The sequence below is a fragment of the Callionymus lyra genome, chromosome 9 (genome assembly GCF_982586985.1).
Source record: "Callionymus lyra chromosome 9, fCalLyr1.hap1.1, whole genome shotgun sequence".
NCBI lineage: Eukaryota > Metazoa > Chordata > Actinopteri > Syngnathiformes > Callionymidae > Callionymus > Callionymus lyra.
Genome location: NC_141826.1, coordinates 15,664,784 through 15,683,234, shown reverse-complemented (window position 1 = coordinate 15,683,234; position 18,451 = coordinate 15,664,784). Strand labels below are relative to the sequence as shown.

Sequence of the window (18,451 nt, the reverse complement as noted above, 5' to 3'; positions counted from 1 at the left end):
AGTCAACGTCTCTGAAATCGGGCAATAATGTCTTTAAACCATAGTTTATCATCAGGCGGATCATGTGAACGCAAATAAATGTTGCCTAAATGTTAAAAATGTTGTTTTCTGAAGCTTCAAAAAAAAGTTGAAAATTTGACATTTCTTGACCCCGGGGGTTGAAAAAAGGGCTAATAAAAAAGGGCTAATAATCGGGCAATAATGTCTTTAAATCATAGTTTATCATCAGGCGGATCATGTGAACGCAAATAAATGTTGCCTAAATGTTGAAAATGTTGTTTTCTGAAGCCTCAAAGAAAGTTGAAAATTCGACATTTCTCTTGACCCCGGGGGTTGAAAAAAGTGCTAAAAGTCAACGTCTCTGAAATCGGGCAATAATGTCTTTAAACCATAGTTTATCATCAGGCAGATGATGTGAACGCAAATAAATGTTGCCTAAATGTAGAAAATTTTGTTTTCTGAAGCCTCAAAAAAAAGTTGAAAATTTGACATTTCTTGACCCCGGGGGTTGAAAAAAGGGCTAAAAGTCAACGTCTCTGAAATCGGGCAATAATGTCTTTAAATCATAGTTTAAGATCAGGCGGATCATGTGAACGCAAATAAATGTTGCCTAAATGTTGAAAATGTTGTTTTCTGAAGCCTCAAAAAAAAGTTGAAAATTTGACATATCTTGACCCCGGGGGTTGAAAAAAGGGCTAAAAGTCAACGTCTCTGAAATCGGGCAATAATGTCTTTAAACTATAGTTTATCATCAGGCGGATCATGTGAACGCAAATAAATGTTGCCCAAATGTTGAAAATGTTGTTTTCTGAAGCCTCAAAGAAAGTTGAAAATTTGAAATTTCTTGACCCTGGGGTTGAAAAAAGGGCTAAAAGTCAACGTCTCTGAAATCGGGCAATAATGTCTTTAAATCATAGTTTAAGATCAGGCGGATCATGTGAACGCAAATAAATGTTGCCTAAATGTTGAAAATGTTGTTTTCTGAAGCCTCAAAGAAAGTTGAAAATTTGACATTTCTTGACCGGGGGTTGAAAAAAGGGCTAAAAGTCAACGTCTCTGAAATCAGGCAATAATGTCTTTAAATCTTAGTTTATCATCAGGCGGATCATGTGAACGCAAATAAATGTTGCCTAAATGTAAAAAATGTTGTTTTCTGAAGCCTCAAAGAAAGTTGAAAATTCAACACTTCACTTGACCCCGTGGGTTGAAAAAAGGGCTAAAAGTCAACGTCTCTGAAATCGGGCAATATTGTCTTTAGACCATAGTTTATGATCAGGCGGATCATGTGAACGCAAATAAATGTTGCCTAAATGTTGAAAATGTTGTTTTCTGAAGCCTCAAAGAAAGTTGAAAATTCAACACTTCACTTGACCCCGGGGGTTGAAAAAAGGGCTAAAAGTCAACGTCTCTGAAATCGGGCAATAATGTCTTTAAACCATAGTTTATCATCAGGCAGATGATGTGAACGCAAATAAATGTTGCCTAAATGTTGAAAATGTTGTTTTCTGAAGCCTCAAAGAAAGTTGAAAATTTGACATTTCATGACCCCGGGGGTTGAAAAAAGGGCTAAAAGTCAACGTCTCTGAAATCAGGCAATAATGTCTTTAAACCATAGTTTATGATCAGGCGGATCATTTGAACGCAAATAAATGTTGCCTAAATGTTGAAAATGTTGTTTGCTGAAGCCTCAAAAAAAAGTTGAAAATTTGACATTTCTTGACCGGGGGTTGAAAAAAGCGCTAAAAGTCAACGTCTCTGAAATCAGGCAATAATGTCTTTAAATCTTAGTTTATCATCAGGCGGATCATGTGAACGCAAATAAATGTTGCCTAAATGTAAAAAATGTTGTTTTCTGAAGCTTCAAATAAAGTTGAAAATTCAACACTTCACTTGACCCCGGGGGTTGAAAAAAGGGCTAAAAGTCAACGTCTCTGAAATCGGGCAATAATGTCTTTAAACCATAGTTTATGATCAGGCGGATCATGTGAACGCAAATAAATGTTGCCTAAATGTTGAAAATGTTGTTTTCTGAAGCCTCAAAGAAAGTTGAAAATTCAACATTTCCCTTGACCCCGGGGGTTGAAAAAAGGGCTAAAAGTCAACGTCTCTGAAATCGGGCAATAATGTCTTTAAACCATAGTTTATCATCAGGCGGATCATGTGAACGCAAATAAATGTTGCCTAAATGTTAAAAATGTTGTTTTCTGAAGCTTCAAAAAAAAGTTGAAAATTTGACATTTCTTGACCCGGGGGGTTGAAAAAAGGCTGGAAAGTCAACGTCTCTGAAATTGGGAAATAATGTCTTTAAATCATAGTTTATCATCAGGCGGATCATGTGAACGCAAATAAATGTTGCCTAAATGTTAAAAATGTTGTTTTCTGAAGCTTCAAAAAAAAGTTGAAAATTTGACATTTCTTGACCCGGGGGGTTGAAAAAAGGCTGGAAAGTCAACGTCTCTGAAATTGGGAAATAATGTCTTTAAATCATAGTTTATCATCAGGCGGATCATGTGAACGCAAATAAATGTTGCCTAAATGTTGAAAATGTTGTTTTCTGAAGCCTCAAAGAAAGTTGAAAATTTGACATTTCTTGACCCCGGGGTTGAAAAAAGGGCTAAAAGTCAACGTCACTGAAATCAGGCAATAATGTCTTTAAATCTTAGTTTATCATCAGGCGGATCATGTGAATGCAAATAAATGTTGCCTAAATGTTAAAAATGTTGTTTTCTGAAGCCTCAAAGAAAGTTGAAAATTTGACATTTCTTGACCGCGGGGGTTGAAAAAAGGGCTAAAAGTCAACGTCTCTGAAATCGGGCAATAATGTCTTTAAACCATAGTTTATCATCAGGCGGATCATGTGAACGCAAATAAATGTTGCCTAAATGTTGAAAATGTTGTTTTCTGAAGCCTCAAAAAAAAGTTGAAAATTCAACATTTCTTGACCCCAGGGGTTGAAAAAAGGCTGGAAAGTCAACGTCTCTGAAATCGGGCAATAATGTCTTTAAACCATAGTTTATCATCAGGCGGATCATGTGAACGCAGATAAATGTTGCCTAAATGTAGAAAATGTTGTTTTCTGAAGCCTCAAAAAAAGTTGAAAATTTTACATTTCTTGACCCCGGGGGTTGAAAAAAGGGCTAAAAGTCAACGTCTCTGAAATCGGGCAATAATGTCTTTAAACCATAGTTTATCATCAGGCGGATCATGTGAACGCAAATAAATGTTGCCTAAATGTTGAAAATGTTGTTTTCTGAAGCCTCAAAGAAAGTTGAAAATTTGACATTTCTTGACCCAGGGGGTTGAAAAAAGGCTGGAAAGTCAACGTTTCTGAAATCGGGCAATAATGTCTTTAAATCATAGTTTAAGATCAGGCGGATCATGTGAACGCAAATAAATGTTGCCTAAATGTTGAAAATGTTGTTTTCTGAAGCCTCAAAGAAAGTTGAAAATTTGACATTTCTTGACCGCGGGGGTTGAAAAAAGGGCTAAAAGTCAACGTCTCTGAAATTGGGCAATAATGTCTTTAAACCATAGTTTATCATCAGGCGGATCATGTGAACGCAAATAAATGTTGCCTAAATGTTGAAAATGTTGTTTTCTGAAGCCTCAAAGAAAGTTGAAAATTTGACATTTCTTGACCCAGGGGGTTGAAAAAAGGCTGGAAAGTCAACGTTTCTGAAATCGGGCAATAATGTCTTTAAATCATAGTTTAAGATCAGGCGGATCATGTGAACGCAAATAAATGTTGCCTAAATGTTGAAAATGTTGTTTTCTGAAGCCTCAAAGAAAGTTGAAAATATGACATTTCTTAACCCCGGGGGTTGAAAAAAGGGCTAAAAGTCAACGTCTCTGAAATCGGGCAATAATGTCTTTAAATCATAGTTTAAGATCAGGCGGATCATGTGAACGCAAATAAATGTTGCCTAAATGTTGAAAATGTTGTTTTCTGAAGCCTCAAAGAAAGTTGAAAATTTGACATTTCTTGACCCCGGGGGTTGAAAAAAGGGCTAAAAGTCAACGTCTCTGAAATCGGGCAATAATGTCTTTAAATCATAGTTTATCATCAGGCGGATCATGTGAACGCAAATAAATGTTGCCTAAATGTTAAAAATGTTGTTTTCTGAAGCCTCAAAGAAAGTTGAAAATTTGACATTTCTTGACCCCGGGGGTTGAAAAAAGGGCTAAAAGTCAACGTCTCTGAAATCGGGCAATAATGTCTTTAAACCATAGTTTATCATCAGGCGGATCATGTGAACGCAAATAAATGTTGCCTAAATGTTGAAAATGTTGTTTTCTGAAGCCTCAAAGAAAGTTGAAAATTTGACATTTCTTGACCGCGGGGGTTGAAAAAAGGGCTAAAAGTCAACGTCTCTGAAATTGGGCAATAATGTCTTTAAACCATAGTTTATCATCAGGCGGATCATGTGAACGCAAATAAATGTTGCCTAAATGTTGAAAATGTTGTTTTCTGAAGCCTCAAAGAAAGTTGAAAATTTGACATTTCTTGACCCAGGGGGTTGAAAAAAGGCTGGAAAGTCAACGTTTCTGAAATCGGGCAATAATGTCTTTAAATCATAGTTTAAGATCAGGCGGATCATGTGAACGCAAATAAATGTTGCCTAAATGTTGAAAATGTTGTTTTCTGAAGCCTCAAAGAAAGTTGAAAATATGACATTTCTTGACCCCGGGGGTTAAAAAAAGGGCTAAAAGTCAACGTCTCTGAAATCGGGCAATAATGTCTTTAAATCATAGTTTAAGATCAGGCGGATCATGTGAACGCAAATAAATGTTGCCTAAATGTTGAAAATGTTGTTTTCTGAAGCCTCAAAGAAAGTTGAAAATTTGACATTTCTTGACCCCGGGGGTTGAAAAAAGGGCTAAAAGTCAACGTCTCTGAAATCGGGCAATAATGTCTTTAAATCATAGTTTATCATCAGGCGGATCATGTGAACGCAAATAAATGTTGCCTAAATGTTAAAAATGTTGTTTTCTGAAGCCTCAAAGAAAGTTGAAAATTTGACATTTCTTGACCCCGGGGGTTGAAAAAAGTGCTAAAAGTCAACGTCTCTGAAATCGGGCAATAATGTCTTTAAATCATAGTTTAAGATCAGGCGGATCATGTGAACGCAAATAAATGTTGAAAATGTTGTTTTCTGAAGCCTCAAAGAAAGTTGAAAATTCGACATTTCTCTTGACCCCGGGGGTGAAAAAATGCTGGAAAGTCAACGTCTCTGAAATCGGGCAATAATGTCTTTAAATCATAGTTTATCATCAGGCGGATCATGTGAACGCAAATAAATGTTGCCTAAATGTTAAAAATGTTGTTTTCTGAAGCCTCAAAGAAAGTTGAAAATTTGACATTTCTTGACCCCGGGGGTTGAAAAAAGTGCTAAAAGTCAACGTCTCTGAAATCGGGCAATAATGTCTTTAAATCATAGTTTATGATCAGGCGGATCATATGAACGCAAATAAATGTTGCCTAAATTTGAAAATGTTGTTTTCTGAAGCCTCAAAGAAAGTTGAAAATTTGAAATGTCTTGACCCCGGGGGTTGAAATAAGGGCTAAAAGTCAACGTCTCTGAAATTGGGCAATAATGTCTTTAAATCATAGTTTAAGATCAGGCGGATCATGTGAACGCAAATAAATGTTGCCTAAATGTTAAAAATGTTGTTTTCTGAAGCCTCAAAAAAAGTTGAAAATTTGAAATGTCTTGACCCCGGGGGTTGAAATAAGGGCTAAAAGTCAACGTCTCTGAAATTGGGCAATAATGTCTTTAAATCATAGTTTAAGATCAGGCGGATCATGTGAACGCAAATAAATGTTGCCTAAATGTTAAAAATGTTGTTTTCTGAAGCCTCAAAAAAAGTTGAAAATTTGAAATGTCTTGACCCCGGGGGTTGAAAAAAGTGCTAAAAGTCAACGTCTCTGAAATCGGGCAATAATGTCTTTAAACCATAGTTTATCATCAGGCAGATGATGTGAACGCAAATAAATGTTGCCTAAATGTAGAAAATTTTGTTTTCTGAAGCCTCAAAAAAAAGTTGAAAATTTGACATTTCTTGACCCCGGGGGTTGAAAAAAGGGCTAAAAGTCAACGTCTCTGAAATTGGGCAATAATGTCTTTAAACCATAGTTTATCATCAGGCGGATCATGTGAACGCAAATAAATGTTGCCTAAATGTTGAAAATGTTGTTTTCTGAAGCCTCAAAAAAAAGTTGAAAATTTGACATTTCTTGACCCCGGGGGTTGAAAAAAGGGCTAAAAGTCAACGTCTCTGAAATCGGGCAATAATGTCTTTAAATCATAGTTTAAGATCAGGCGGATCATGTGAACGCAAATAAATGTTGCCTAAATGTTAAAAATGTTGTTTTCTGAAGCTTCAAAAAAAAGTTGAAAATTTGACATTTCTTGACCCCGGGGGTTGAAAAAAGGGCTAAAAGTCAACGTCTCTGAAATCGGGCAATAATGTCTTTAAATCATAGTTTATCATCAGGCGGATCATGTGAACGCAAATAAATGTTGCCTAAATGTTAAAAATGTTGTTTTCTGAAGCTTCAAAAAAAAGTTGAAAATTTGACATTTCTTGACCCCGGGGGTTGAAAAAAGTGCTAAAAGTCAACGTCTCTGAAATCGGGCAATAATGTCTTTAAACCATAGTTTATCATCAGGCAGATGATGTGAACGCAAATAAATGTTGCCTAAATGTAGAAAATTTTGTTTTCTGAAGCCTCAAAAAAAAGTTGAAAATTTGACATTTCTTGACCCCGGGGGTTGAAAAAAGGGCTAAAAGTCAACGTCTCTGAAATCGGGCAATAATGTCTTTAAATCATAGTTTAAGATCAGGCGGATCATGTGAACGCAAATAAATGTTGCCCAAATGTTGAAAATGTTGTTTTCTGAAGCCTCAAAGAAAGTTGAAAATTTGAAATTTCTTGACCCTGGGGTTGAAAAAAGGGCTAAAAGTCAACGTCTCTGAAATCGGGCAATAATGTCTTTAAACTATAGTTTATCATCAGGCGGATCATGTGAACGCAAATAAATGTTGCCCAAATGTTGAAAATGTTGTTTTCTGAAGCCTCAAAGAAAGTTGAAAATTTGAAATTTCTTGACCCTGGGGTTGAAAAAAGGGCTAAAAGTCAACGTCTCTGAAATCGGGCAATAATGTCTTTAAACCATAGTTTAAGATCAGGCGGATCATGTGAAGGCAAATAAATGTTGCCTAAATGTTGAAAATGTTGTTTTCTGAAGCCTCAAAGAAAGTTGAAAATTTGAAATTTCTTGATCCCGGGGGTTGAAAAAAGGGCTAAAAGTCAACGTCTCTGAAATCGGGCAATAATGTCTTTAAACCATAGTTTATCATCAGGCGGATGATGTGAACGCAAATAAATGTTGCCTAAATGTTGAAAATGTTGTTTTCTGAAGCCTCAAAGAAAGTTGAAAATATGACATTTCTTGACCCCGGGGGTTGAAAAAAGGGCTAAAAGTCAACGTCTCTGAAATTGGGCAATAATGTCTTTAAACCATAGTTTATCATCAGGCGGATCATGTGAACGCAAATAAATGTTGCCTAAATGTTGAAAATGTTGTTTTCTGAAGCCTCAAAAAAAAGTTGAAAATTTGACATTTCTTGACCCCGGGGGTTGAAAAAAGGGCTAAAAGTCAACGTCTCTGAAATCGGGCAATAATGTCTTTAAATCATAGTTTAAGATCAGGCGGATCATGTGAACGCAAATAAATGTTGCCTAAATGTTAAAAATGTTGTTTTCTGAAGCTTCAAAAAAAAGTTGAAAATTTGACATTTCTTGACCCCGGGGGTTGAAAAAAGGGCTAAAAGTCAACGTCTCTGAAATCGGGCAATAATGTCTTTAAATCATAGTTTATCATCAGGCGGATCATGTGAACGCAAATAAATGTTGCCTAAATGTTAAAAATGTTGTTTTCTGAAGCTTCAAAAAAAAGTTGAAAATTTGACATTTCTTGACCCCGGGGGTTGAAAAAAGTGCTAAAAGTCAACGTCTCTGAAATCGGGCAATAATGTCTTTAAACCATAGTTTATCATCAGGCAGATGATGTGAACGCAAATAAATGTTGCCTAAATGTAGAAAATTTTGTTTTCTGAAGCCTCAAAAAAAAGTTGAAAATTTGACATTTCTTGACCCCGGGGGTTGAAAAAAGGGCTAAAAGTCAACGTCTCTGAAATCGGGCAATAATGTCTTTAAATCATAGTTTAAGATCAGGCGGATCATGTGAACGCAAATAAATGTTGCCCAAATGTTGAAAATGTTGTTTTCTGAAGCCTCAAAGAAAGTTGAAAATTTGAAATTTCTTGACCCTGGGGTTGAAAAAAGGGCTAAAAGTCAACGTCTCTGAAATCGGGCAATAATGTCTTTAAACTATAGTTTATCATCAGGCGGATCATGTGAACGCAAATAAATGTTGCCCAAATGTTGAAAATGTTGTTTTCTGAAGCCTCAAAGAAAGTTGAAAATTTGAAATTTCTTGACCCTGGGGTTGAAAAAAGGGCTAAAAGTCAACGTCTCTGAAATCGGGCAATAATGTCTTTAAACCATAGTTTAAGATCAGGCGGATCATGTGAAGGCAAATAAATGTTGCCTAAATGTTGAAAATGTTGTTTTCTGAAGCCTCAAAGAAAGTTGAAAATTTGACATTTCTTGCCCCCGGGGGTTGAAAAAAGGGCTAAAAGTCAACGTCTCTGAAATCAGGCAATAATGTCTTTAAATCTTAGTTTATCATCAGGCGGATCATGTGAACGCAAATAAATGTTGCATAAATGTTGCCTAAATGTTGCCTAAATGTTGAAAATGTTGTTTTCTGAAGCCTCAAAGAAAGTTCAAAATTCGACATTTCTTGACCCTGGGGGTTGAAAAAAGGGCTAAAAGTCAACATCTCTGAAATCGGGCAATAATGTCTTTAAACCATAGTTTATCATCAGGCGGATCATGTGAACGCAAATAAATGTTGCCTAAATGTGGAAAATGTTGTTTTCTGAAGCCTCAAAGAAAGTTGAAAATTTGAAATTTCTTGACCCTGGGGGTTGAAAAAAGGGCTAAAAGTCAACGTCTCTGAAATCGGGCAATAATGTCTTTAAACTATAGTTTATCATCAGGCGGATCATGTGAACGCAAATAAATGTTGCCCAAATGTTGAAAATGTTGTTTTCTGAAGCCTCAAAGAAAGTTGAAAATTTGAAATTTCTTGACCCTGGGGTTGAAAAAAGGGCTAAAAGTCAACGTCTCTGAAATCGGGCAATAATGTCTTTAAACCATAGTTTAAGATCAGGCGGATCATGTGAAGGCAAATAAATGTTGCCTAAATGTTGAAAATGTTGTTTTCTGAAGCCTCAAAGAAAGTTGAAAATTTGACATTTCTTGCCCCCGGGGGTTGAAAAAAGGGCTAAAAGTCAACGTCTCTGAAATCAGGCAATAATGTCTTTAAATCTTAGTTTATCATCAGGCGGATCATGTGAACGCAAATAAATGTTGCATAAATGTTGCCTAAATGTTGCCTAAATGTTGAAAATGTTGTTTTCTGAAGCCTCAAAGAAAGTTCAAAATTCGACATTTCTTGACCCTGGGGGTTGAAAAAAGGGCTAAAAGTCAACATCTCTGAAATCGGGCAATAATGTCTTTAAACCATAGTTTATCATCAGGCGGATCATGTGAACGCAAATAAATGTTGCCTAAATGTGGAAAATGTTGTTTTCTGAAGCCTCAAAGAAAGTTGAAAATTTGAAATTTCTTGACCCTGGGGGTTGAAAAAAGGGCTAAAAGTCAACGTCTCTGAAATCGGGCAATAATGTCTTTAAAACATAGTTTATCATCAGGCGGATGATGTGAACGCAAATAAATGTTGCCTAAATGTTAAAAATGTTGTTTTCTGAAGCCTCAAAAAAAGTTGAAAATTTGAAATTTCTTGATCCCGGGGGTTGAAAAAAGGGCTAAAAGTCAACGTCTCTGAAATCGGGCAATAATGTCTTTAAACCATAGTTTATCATCAGGCGGATCATGTGAACGCAAATAAATGTTGCCTAAATGTAGAAAATTTGGTTTTCTGAAGCCTCAAAAAAAAGTTGAAAATTTGACATTTCTTGACCCCGGGGTTGAAAAAAGGCTGGAAAGTCAACGTCTCTGAAATCGGGCAATAATGTCTTTAAACCATAGTTTATCATCAGGCGGATGATGTGAACGCAAATAAATGTTGCCTAAATGTTGAAAATGTTGTTTTCTGAAGCCTCAAAGAAAGTTGAAAATTTGACATTTCTTGACCCCAGGGGTTGAAAAAAGGGCTAAAAGTCAACATCTCTGAAATCGGGCAATAATGTCTTTAAATCATAGTTTATCATCAGGCGGATCATGTGAAGGCAAATAAATGTTGCATAAATGTTGCCTAAATGTTGCCTAAATGTTGAAAATGTTGTTTTCTGAAGCCTCAAAGAAAGTTCAAAATTCGACATTTCTTGACCCTGGGGGTTGAAAAAATGGCTAAAAGTCAACGTCTCTGAAATCGGACAATAATGTCTTTAAACCATAGTTTATCATCAGGCGGATCATGTGAACTCAAATAAATGTTGCCTAAATGTTGAAAATGTTGTTTTCTGAAGCCTCAAAGAAAGTTGAAAATTTGACATTTCTTGACCCCGGGGGTTGAAAAAATGGCTAAAAGTCGACGTCTCTGAAATCGGGCAATAATGTCTTTAAACCATAGTTTATCATCAGGCGGATCATGTGAACGCAAATAAATGTTGCCTAAATGTTGAAAATGTTGTTTTCTGAAGCCTCAAAGAAAGTGGAAAATTTGAAATTTCTTGACCCGGGGGTTGAAAAAAGTGCTAAAAGTCAACGTCTCTGAAATCGGGCAATAATGTCTTTAAACCATAGTTTATCATCAGGCAGATGATGTCAACGCAAAAAAATGTTGCCTAAATGTAGAAAATTTTGTTTTCTGAAGCCTCAAAAAAAAGTTGAAAATTTGACATTTCTTGACCCCGGGGGTTGAAAAAAGGGCTAAAAGTCAACGTCTCTGAAATCGGGCAATAATGTCTTTAAATCATAGTTTATCATCAGGCGGATCATGTGAACGCAAATAAATGTTGCCTAAATGTTGAAAATGTTGTTTGCTGAAGCCTCAAAGAAAGTTGAAAATTCGACATTTCTCTTGACCCAAGGGTTGAAAAAAGGGCTAAAAGTCAACGTCTCTGAAATCGGGCAATAATGTCTTTAAACCATAGTTTATGATCAGGCGGATCATGTGAACGCAAATAAATGTTGCCTAAATGTTGCCTAAATGTTAAAAATGTTGTTTTCTGAAGCCTCAAAAAAAAGTTGAAAATTTGACATTTCTTGACCCCGGGGGTTGAAAAAAGGGCTAAAAGTCAACGTCTCTGAAATCGGGTAATAATGTCTTTAAATCATAGTTTATCATCAGGCGGATCATGTGAACGCAAATAAATGTTGCCTATATGTTGCCTAAATGTTAAAAATGTTGTTTTCTGAAGCCTCAAAAAAAAGTTGAAAATTTGACATTTCTTGACCCCGGGGGTTGAAAAAAGGGCTAAAAGTCAACGTCTCTGAAATCGGGCAATAATGTCTTTAAATCATAGTTTATCATCAGGCGGATCATGTGAACGCAAATAAATGTTGCCTAAATGTAGAAAATGTTGTTTTCTGAAGCCTCAAAAAAAGTTCAAAATTTGACATTTCTTGACCCCGGGGGTGAAAAAAGGGCTAAAAGTCAACGTCTCTGAAATCGGGCGATAATGTCTTTAAACCATAGTTTATGATTAGGCGGATCATGTGAACGCAAATAAATGTTGCCTAAATGTAGAAAATGTTGTTTTCTGAAGCCTCAAAAAAAGTTGAAAATTTGACATTTCTTGACCCCGGGGGTGCAAAAAGGGCTAAAAGTCAACGTCTCTGAAATCGGGCGATAATGTCTTTAAACCATAGTTTATGATCAGGCGGATCATGTGAACGCAAATAAATGTTGCCTAAATGTTGAAAATGTTGTTTTCTGAAGCCTCAAAGAAAGTTAAAAAATTCAACATTTCTCTTGACCCCGGGGGTTGAAAAAAGGCTGGAAAGTCAACGTCTCTGAAATCGGGCAATAATGTCTTTAAACCATAGTTTATCATCAGGCGGATCATGTGAACGCAAATAAATGTTGCCTAAATGTTAAAAATGTTGTTTTCTGAAGCCTCAAAAGTTGAAAATTCAACATATTTTCACTACAGAAAGTAATAGTAGTTTAATTATCATATATATATATTTTTAAATTTGACATCAACTTTTGATTGAACTTATTTAACATTTGAACATGGAGAATAAGTCGATAACAAAAGTGATTGACGGCTTCAGTCTGATTAAAAGAGGCTCCCGTGACTGATTACGACGAAGACAAAGATTCGACTCACGGAAGCACGAGACACCTTTAATTAAACGCCAGGTTCTCAGATGAAGCTGAATCCAGGGGTCAAAGGTCAGCGCGAGATACACAACGGTAATATGTTTCTAATCTCACAGATCTGCTGCCACAAATGGAAAAGCGCAAGGCCTGCAGGTGAGGACGAGATCCGCTGACGTCAGCGAGTGTGTTGCCGACTACAGTGATCACGGACCACAACCGACTTCTACGAGCGTCCAGCATGTCGTCCAGCAGTCGTCCAGCAGTCGTCCAGCAGTCGTCCAGCAGTCGTCCAGCAGTCGTCCAGCAGTCGTCCAGCAGTCGTCGGTGCTCTAGCTGACAACACAAGTCTTGGACTGAGACTGAGCCGCACTCGCTGGGAACACACAAAAAAAATATTTTGCTTCATTCAATTCATCAATCAATATCAACTTTTACATGTAAGACTTTTTAATACTTATTTATTATTATGTTTCATTAATACAGCCAGTTACCTTTTTTTAATTTAAATTCTAACTTTAATTTAAGCCATCCTTGATCCTTATTCTAATTCTAAGCCTGACCTTTGACCCTAACCCTTGCCCTTGTCTGGTAGACTAGGGTTTGAAAAATGTTTTTTTTCAGGGAGGAATCAAATGAAAAAAACTATAAGAAATAAATTGTAGATAAAGATAAAGAAAATATAAAGAAGATAAAATAAAAGATAAGGTTCTGGGATCTGATTGTTGGGATTATGTTAAAAAGAAATGTATAAAATTGAGTCAAGTTGAAAAATAATATATATAAAAAAAAAATCTGATAGACGTTCAAGAGCTAGATTATTTTAAATGCATTTTAATGACAGATGTTTTTATCGTTACTGTTCATTTTACTAATATTTTTTACATTGGCTCCTGCCTTGTTAAGTGTTTTACGTTTGGACGAACGAAACCGCCAACAGTGAATCTGATTCGTACTTAAGTACTTATTTAGTACTTGCATTTTAAGTAAAATGATTTTGTTTATTTAATTAATCTGTCTGATCTAATCTGATTTGTCTTTTTTCAATTTCAATTTAAACTTGTACTTTATATATTTAATTTGATCCTAGACCTTTTTTTTTTTTTTAATTCTCGCTTCAAAGAAAACTGGGACGAACAAGCCTTGAACCCGCGACCCTCGCCCCCCACAGACCTTGACGTGCAGCCGCAACACTCTCCGCCGCCTCCTCCTTGGCCTTCTTGGCGGCCTCCAGTTCGGCCACCTTGGCCTCGTGCACTTCCTTCAGGGCGTTCCACTCCTTCCTGTTGTTGAGCAGGCGGTCCAGCATGGGCGTGATCTCCACATGGAAGCGGCTGAACTCCTGGCGACGACAAGATTAATCCACCAGACATTTCTTTCACCTAAACCACGTCGAGTCATTCTTCGTTAAGATACTAAGACGAGTGACGCTCTCTGCCTCCCTCTAGTGGTCACCATGTGAAGTGGCTCTGTTGATGACAGCGCAAGTGTTGGCTCGACTAAGATCCGAAGGACATGCGGAGACAAAGTAATTGAGGACGGATGTGGCGATGACTAAGATTGTTGGAGACGAATAAGAGATGAACCAATAATGAACGACAGAGATAAAGAATCTAAACTAGGACTTAATAGGAAATTCATCAATCGCTCCACATTAATCCCCGCTGAGAGTGTATTGTTGACTTGGAGGAGTCGTGATCTTAATCCGACATAATCTGTCGTCACCAACATTTCAGTCTTGAGTCGCAGGAAGGTTTGACGATTATTTGTCGTTTGCCAGTCAATTGTTTTAGCCACTAATGTGTTGATGAGGCCTCGTGATTGTCCTTTTAAAATAAAATTAATTAATAAAATAAATGATACAGCTTCAGCTTTTCCATGATCTCACTCTCTGCTTTAAAATATTTGGTGCTGATTTACTAATTCAATGAAACTTAGAATCATTTTCACAGAGAGGGACATCTAGTGGCCTTTCAAAACTAAGACACTGTAATATGAAACAGCTGACGCCGTATGAAGAGGCCTCATCAACCCATCACTAGTTTTCACGTCATAAGTCTTACAAAAACCAGACAAACCCGGGTCTGATCCATGGTAAACTTTGTTTTTGGTGTTTAATTAATATAAAAAAAGAAAGAAAGTAAGACGACTTAAATCAGTGACAATAATATTGAGTTTTCATTCACTTGAAATAATTGTATAACTTATTCTATTTAGATCTTTTTTTGGCAGACAATAAAACATGATGAAGAATCTTTTTTGGTGACAAAAAACAATTATTAAATGTATTAAAACTATTTATTTGACCCCCCAAAAAAAACATTTTCTTGTTTAATAAATAAAAAAAATATATATAGAGAAATAAACAAAAACAAAGTTAATGTGATTCAAATTAATATCCAAACATAATATGAAATGTAAAAATATAATAATAATTAAAAAAATGTTTATACAAAATTGCAAAATATAGGATTTTTTAAATATTAAATTAAGAAATATAATTAAAGAAATAATACTCAATAGTATTAAAACAATTTGTTTGAACAAAAAAATGGGGGCAAGAATAATATTTTCCTGTGTAAGAAATAAAAAATAAAAATAAATAAAATAGAGTTAAAGTGATTCAATTAAATATCCAAATATAATAAGAAAAGTAAAAATATAATAATAGTTAAAGATATCAGAAAATAATATATTTCTAATGATTAAATTAAGAGAAATTATTGAAAGAACAATTTAATAATATAAACTAATATTTCATTGATGTGCCAGAATTAATTTTCCTCTGTTCAACCAACGACCATCGATGTCAACGTTAACTACAAATTCATCTCAGAAGTGGTTTTACGGAGGTTGACCTCTGACCTTGTACACAAAGGTGCAGACGAAGTCGATGAAACCGCACTGGAGCTTCGGCAGATCTGCCGCCTTGTTTCTGTCCATCATGGGCTGAAGAAAAAGAAAGTAAACATCTATTAGCCATTAATGGATTTAAGTTCTGACAGAAGAAAAGTCAGTTCATATTTTGATTTCAATCAATTGTCGTTCAGGTTCAGCGTTTGAGGTTCGTCTGAAGGACGGGAGACCAGGAGCTCGGGGAGCGAGTGTCCAGCTGCCTCTGGATCACACTGACCGTTCTTTCTGTATCAGTGCTTCACATAATGCTCTCCACCCTGCCAGCTAAAACTGTCTCGTCCTTCCCTCTCCTCCATCATATCCCTTTTCAGAGGCAATTCTTTTCATTCTCGTGGCAACAAAATCCTCTTCTTCTCTCATCTTATCACAGCTCGAAAGAAGCCGAGACCGGGAAGACGATGGGAAGATTTTGGAGGGGAGAGCGAAAGGTAATTCTTCAGTCGAAGAAGATTCTTCAGGGACTAATAAAAGTCGAGACTAGTCTTTAAACATGTTAAACCATGAAACATCATCAGTGCCATCAGAATTAAACATTTACACCTTTAACTTAATATTTTAAATTGAAATGTTTTTTAAGGAATTCAATTATCGTTTTTTTTTATTTATAAAATCTGATAATTTTCCATTTTAAGGTTGAAAATATATATTTTTTAATTTAACAAAAATATTTATTTTCAAAGTCAATTATTTGATATTGAGTTTAATATTGATATACAAAAGAAATCTATATATAGTATATATATCTTCAATTAATTGCCTTTAAAATTAAATATAAAAATGTTAGTATAAAAGTGCAACTACACAATATGTAATTCAACAAGCTTCAAATTAAAAATGATTGAGTTTAGAATATATATATTTTTTATTTATATATTAGAATATCAAAATCTACGTATAATTTTTTTTTTTTTTTCACATTTTCTTTTTTTTTTATAGAATTATCAAAACCAAAAAATGGAACTTTTCGATGTAAAAATAATGAAAAAAAACGACCTTTTAATACTGATTTCTATTGAAAAGTTTTTCAAAAAAGTCAAGACTAGTCTTTATATATCTTAAACCTTTTTATAAGTATATCAGTGCCCTCAGAATATCTTGAAAATAAGATTTACAATGTTGAACTAAAGTTTTTCATTGAAATGTTGTTTTTTGCATTCATTATTTTTTGGTAAATTCATATATTTAATAATTTCAATATTGAATGCTTGAATTCGTTATCGTTTTTAAAAAATAAATAAAAAAAGGTTAATATTTAAAAATATATTTTTTTCTTTAATGTTTAGCCTTTTGAACTCAATATAAAAATGTAAGTATAACATAATATCGAATTTAATTTAAATGAATTATGAATTATATAAATTCAACTTAATTTATATGAATAATAATTAAATATATTCCCTTTTGAACCATTTCAAATATACACATTATTAAATAGAATCAAACAAATTCATCATTTCAGCTTTAATTAAATTATTTCATAAATAAATAAGTTTCAATATAAAATTCAACATTTAAAAATGTTTATTCAACCAGTAAATATTCTGATTACACCGATATCTGATAGAAGAAAAGATGTGTTGTTTAAAAATATTATACACTTCAATGACCTTGTAAACCACTATGCCGTGACCTTTAAAAAAAAAAAAAAACTCGAAATGGTCCTTGAAATTTTTACATTTACAAAAAGCTATTCTGGAAAAGACCAGAACATTTTGTCTTTCTTTTATCTGGAGGGACAGGAGAAGGTCTGACTCATCCGTCTCTCCATCCAGCCCTGACCTCCCATCTACCCATCATCCATCTTTCATGGCTTCTGAGCTCTGCCTCCGTGCACTTACAATGGGCTGCTGCTCCAGAACCGTCCTCTCCAGGTCTCCCTGCTCCCAGAACTCGGCAGCGACTGACAGCGCCACCTGAAAAATGCAGGTCGGATTAAAAGTTGATCAGCAGCGCATGCAATTTTCATGTGGGTGCTATGAACTAAGTTTACCGAAGCAAAGTTGCTGACGTAAAAGCAATATTGATGACGGTCATAATTGGAGGTTTATTCTTGGCTAACACTTTTTTGACTAACATTGATTATTTTTATTTTTACAGACTGTACTTTCTGTTTTAACTGTCAACAGGGTTTTCACATGGTTATGGAAGTTAAAACTGGTGGAACTGTTTGAGTGAATCCTGCCTGCACATCGTGACACAAAAAGCACAAGGGAATGTCTTGAGCGTTTATATATATTTTACGCTCCAAATCCCTTCCAGCCTTATTTGAGTAGCCCTGGTCAGATGCTCTGTTAAACCATGATGTTGACTGATGAAAAGGGCTGTGTATTGGCAATGAATCTGGCAACACAAAACGTATGACGTAGGATACAGAGGCAATAATACGATACACGATGAGATACTGTAGGTACAAGGATATATTTGTAGTATTGTCGAGTACTTGACTCTGGTGTTACAGAATTTAAAAGACAACATGACTCTTGTCGAAGTCGTAACTGCTTTCATTTGTTTTGAAACCAAATTGTATCCTCTCATCCTCAGTCATTGCCTGAATCTCATGGCATTTCATTGTTCCATTGGCGAGGAATTAAATAAATTAAATTCATTTTAAACACTTCATTGAAATGTAAACCATAACAGAACTATGTAGAACTGCTTATTAAATATATACTTATCGATACAAAGCTGTTGAAGATCGATATGGTATCTTGAAAAATAAATTACAATATTTAACTATCGATTTTTTTTTCTCTTCTTAAACCCCAACATATGGTGATATATGAGGAAAAATTAGGTTAGGATGAGAGGAGAAGAAGAAAGAGTACAGAAGAGCGAGTGAATACGTTTCAGGTTTCTGCTTCTTGGTTCCGTTTGTGTTTCTCAACCTTTACTGTGACACCGTTCATTGGATCTTCAGTTTATTTACTTTTATTCTCTTAAGTTTATAAACTATTAATCTTGAAAAACAATCCGTTTGCTACTCGACATCTGCACTAGATCTGCATGTGACACATGGATCCCACCTTTCTCAGGTCGTTAGCTACACCAGGGAGGATGGAATTCTCTTCACAGAAGTATGTCACCCTGGAACGATCCGTCAAAACATCAACAGC

General features: G+C 35.3%; 1 protein-coding gene across 2 annotated transcripts in view; it reads right to left on the bottom strand.

Moving 5' to 3' along the window:
- Positions 1-12,729: 12,729 nt before the first annotated feature.
- pde6a (phosphodiesterase 6A, cGMP-specific, rod, alpha) overlaps positions 12,730-18,451 on the bottom strand; it is a 49,954-nt gene continuing 44,232 nt past the window's right edge. For both annotated transcript variants that reach the window (XM_087798509.1, XM_087798510.1), the window contains exons 20-23: positions 17,177-17,251; positions 15,288-15,371; positions 13,596-13,764; positions 12,730-12,798 (exon numbers count right to left, since the gene is read on the bottom strand). In XM_087798509.1, the coding sequence (XP_087654635.1) occupies positions 12,755-12,798; positions 13,596-13,764; positions 15,288-15,371; positions 17,177-17,251 (372 nt within the window). In that variant the 3' untranslated portion in view covers positions 12,730-12,754. The remainder of the gene's footprint in view (positions 12,799-13,595; positions 13,765-15,287; positions 15,372-17,176; positions 17,252-18,451) is intronic.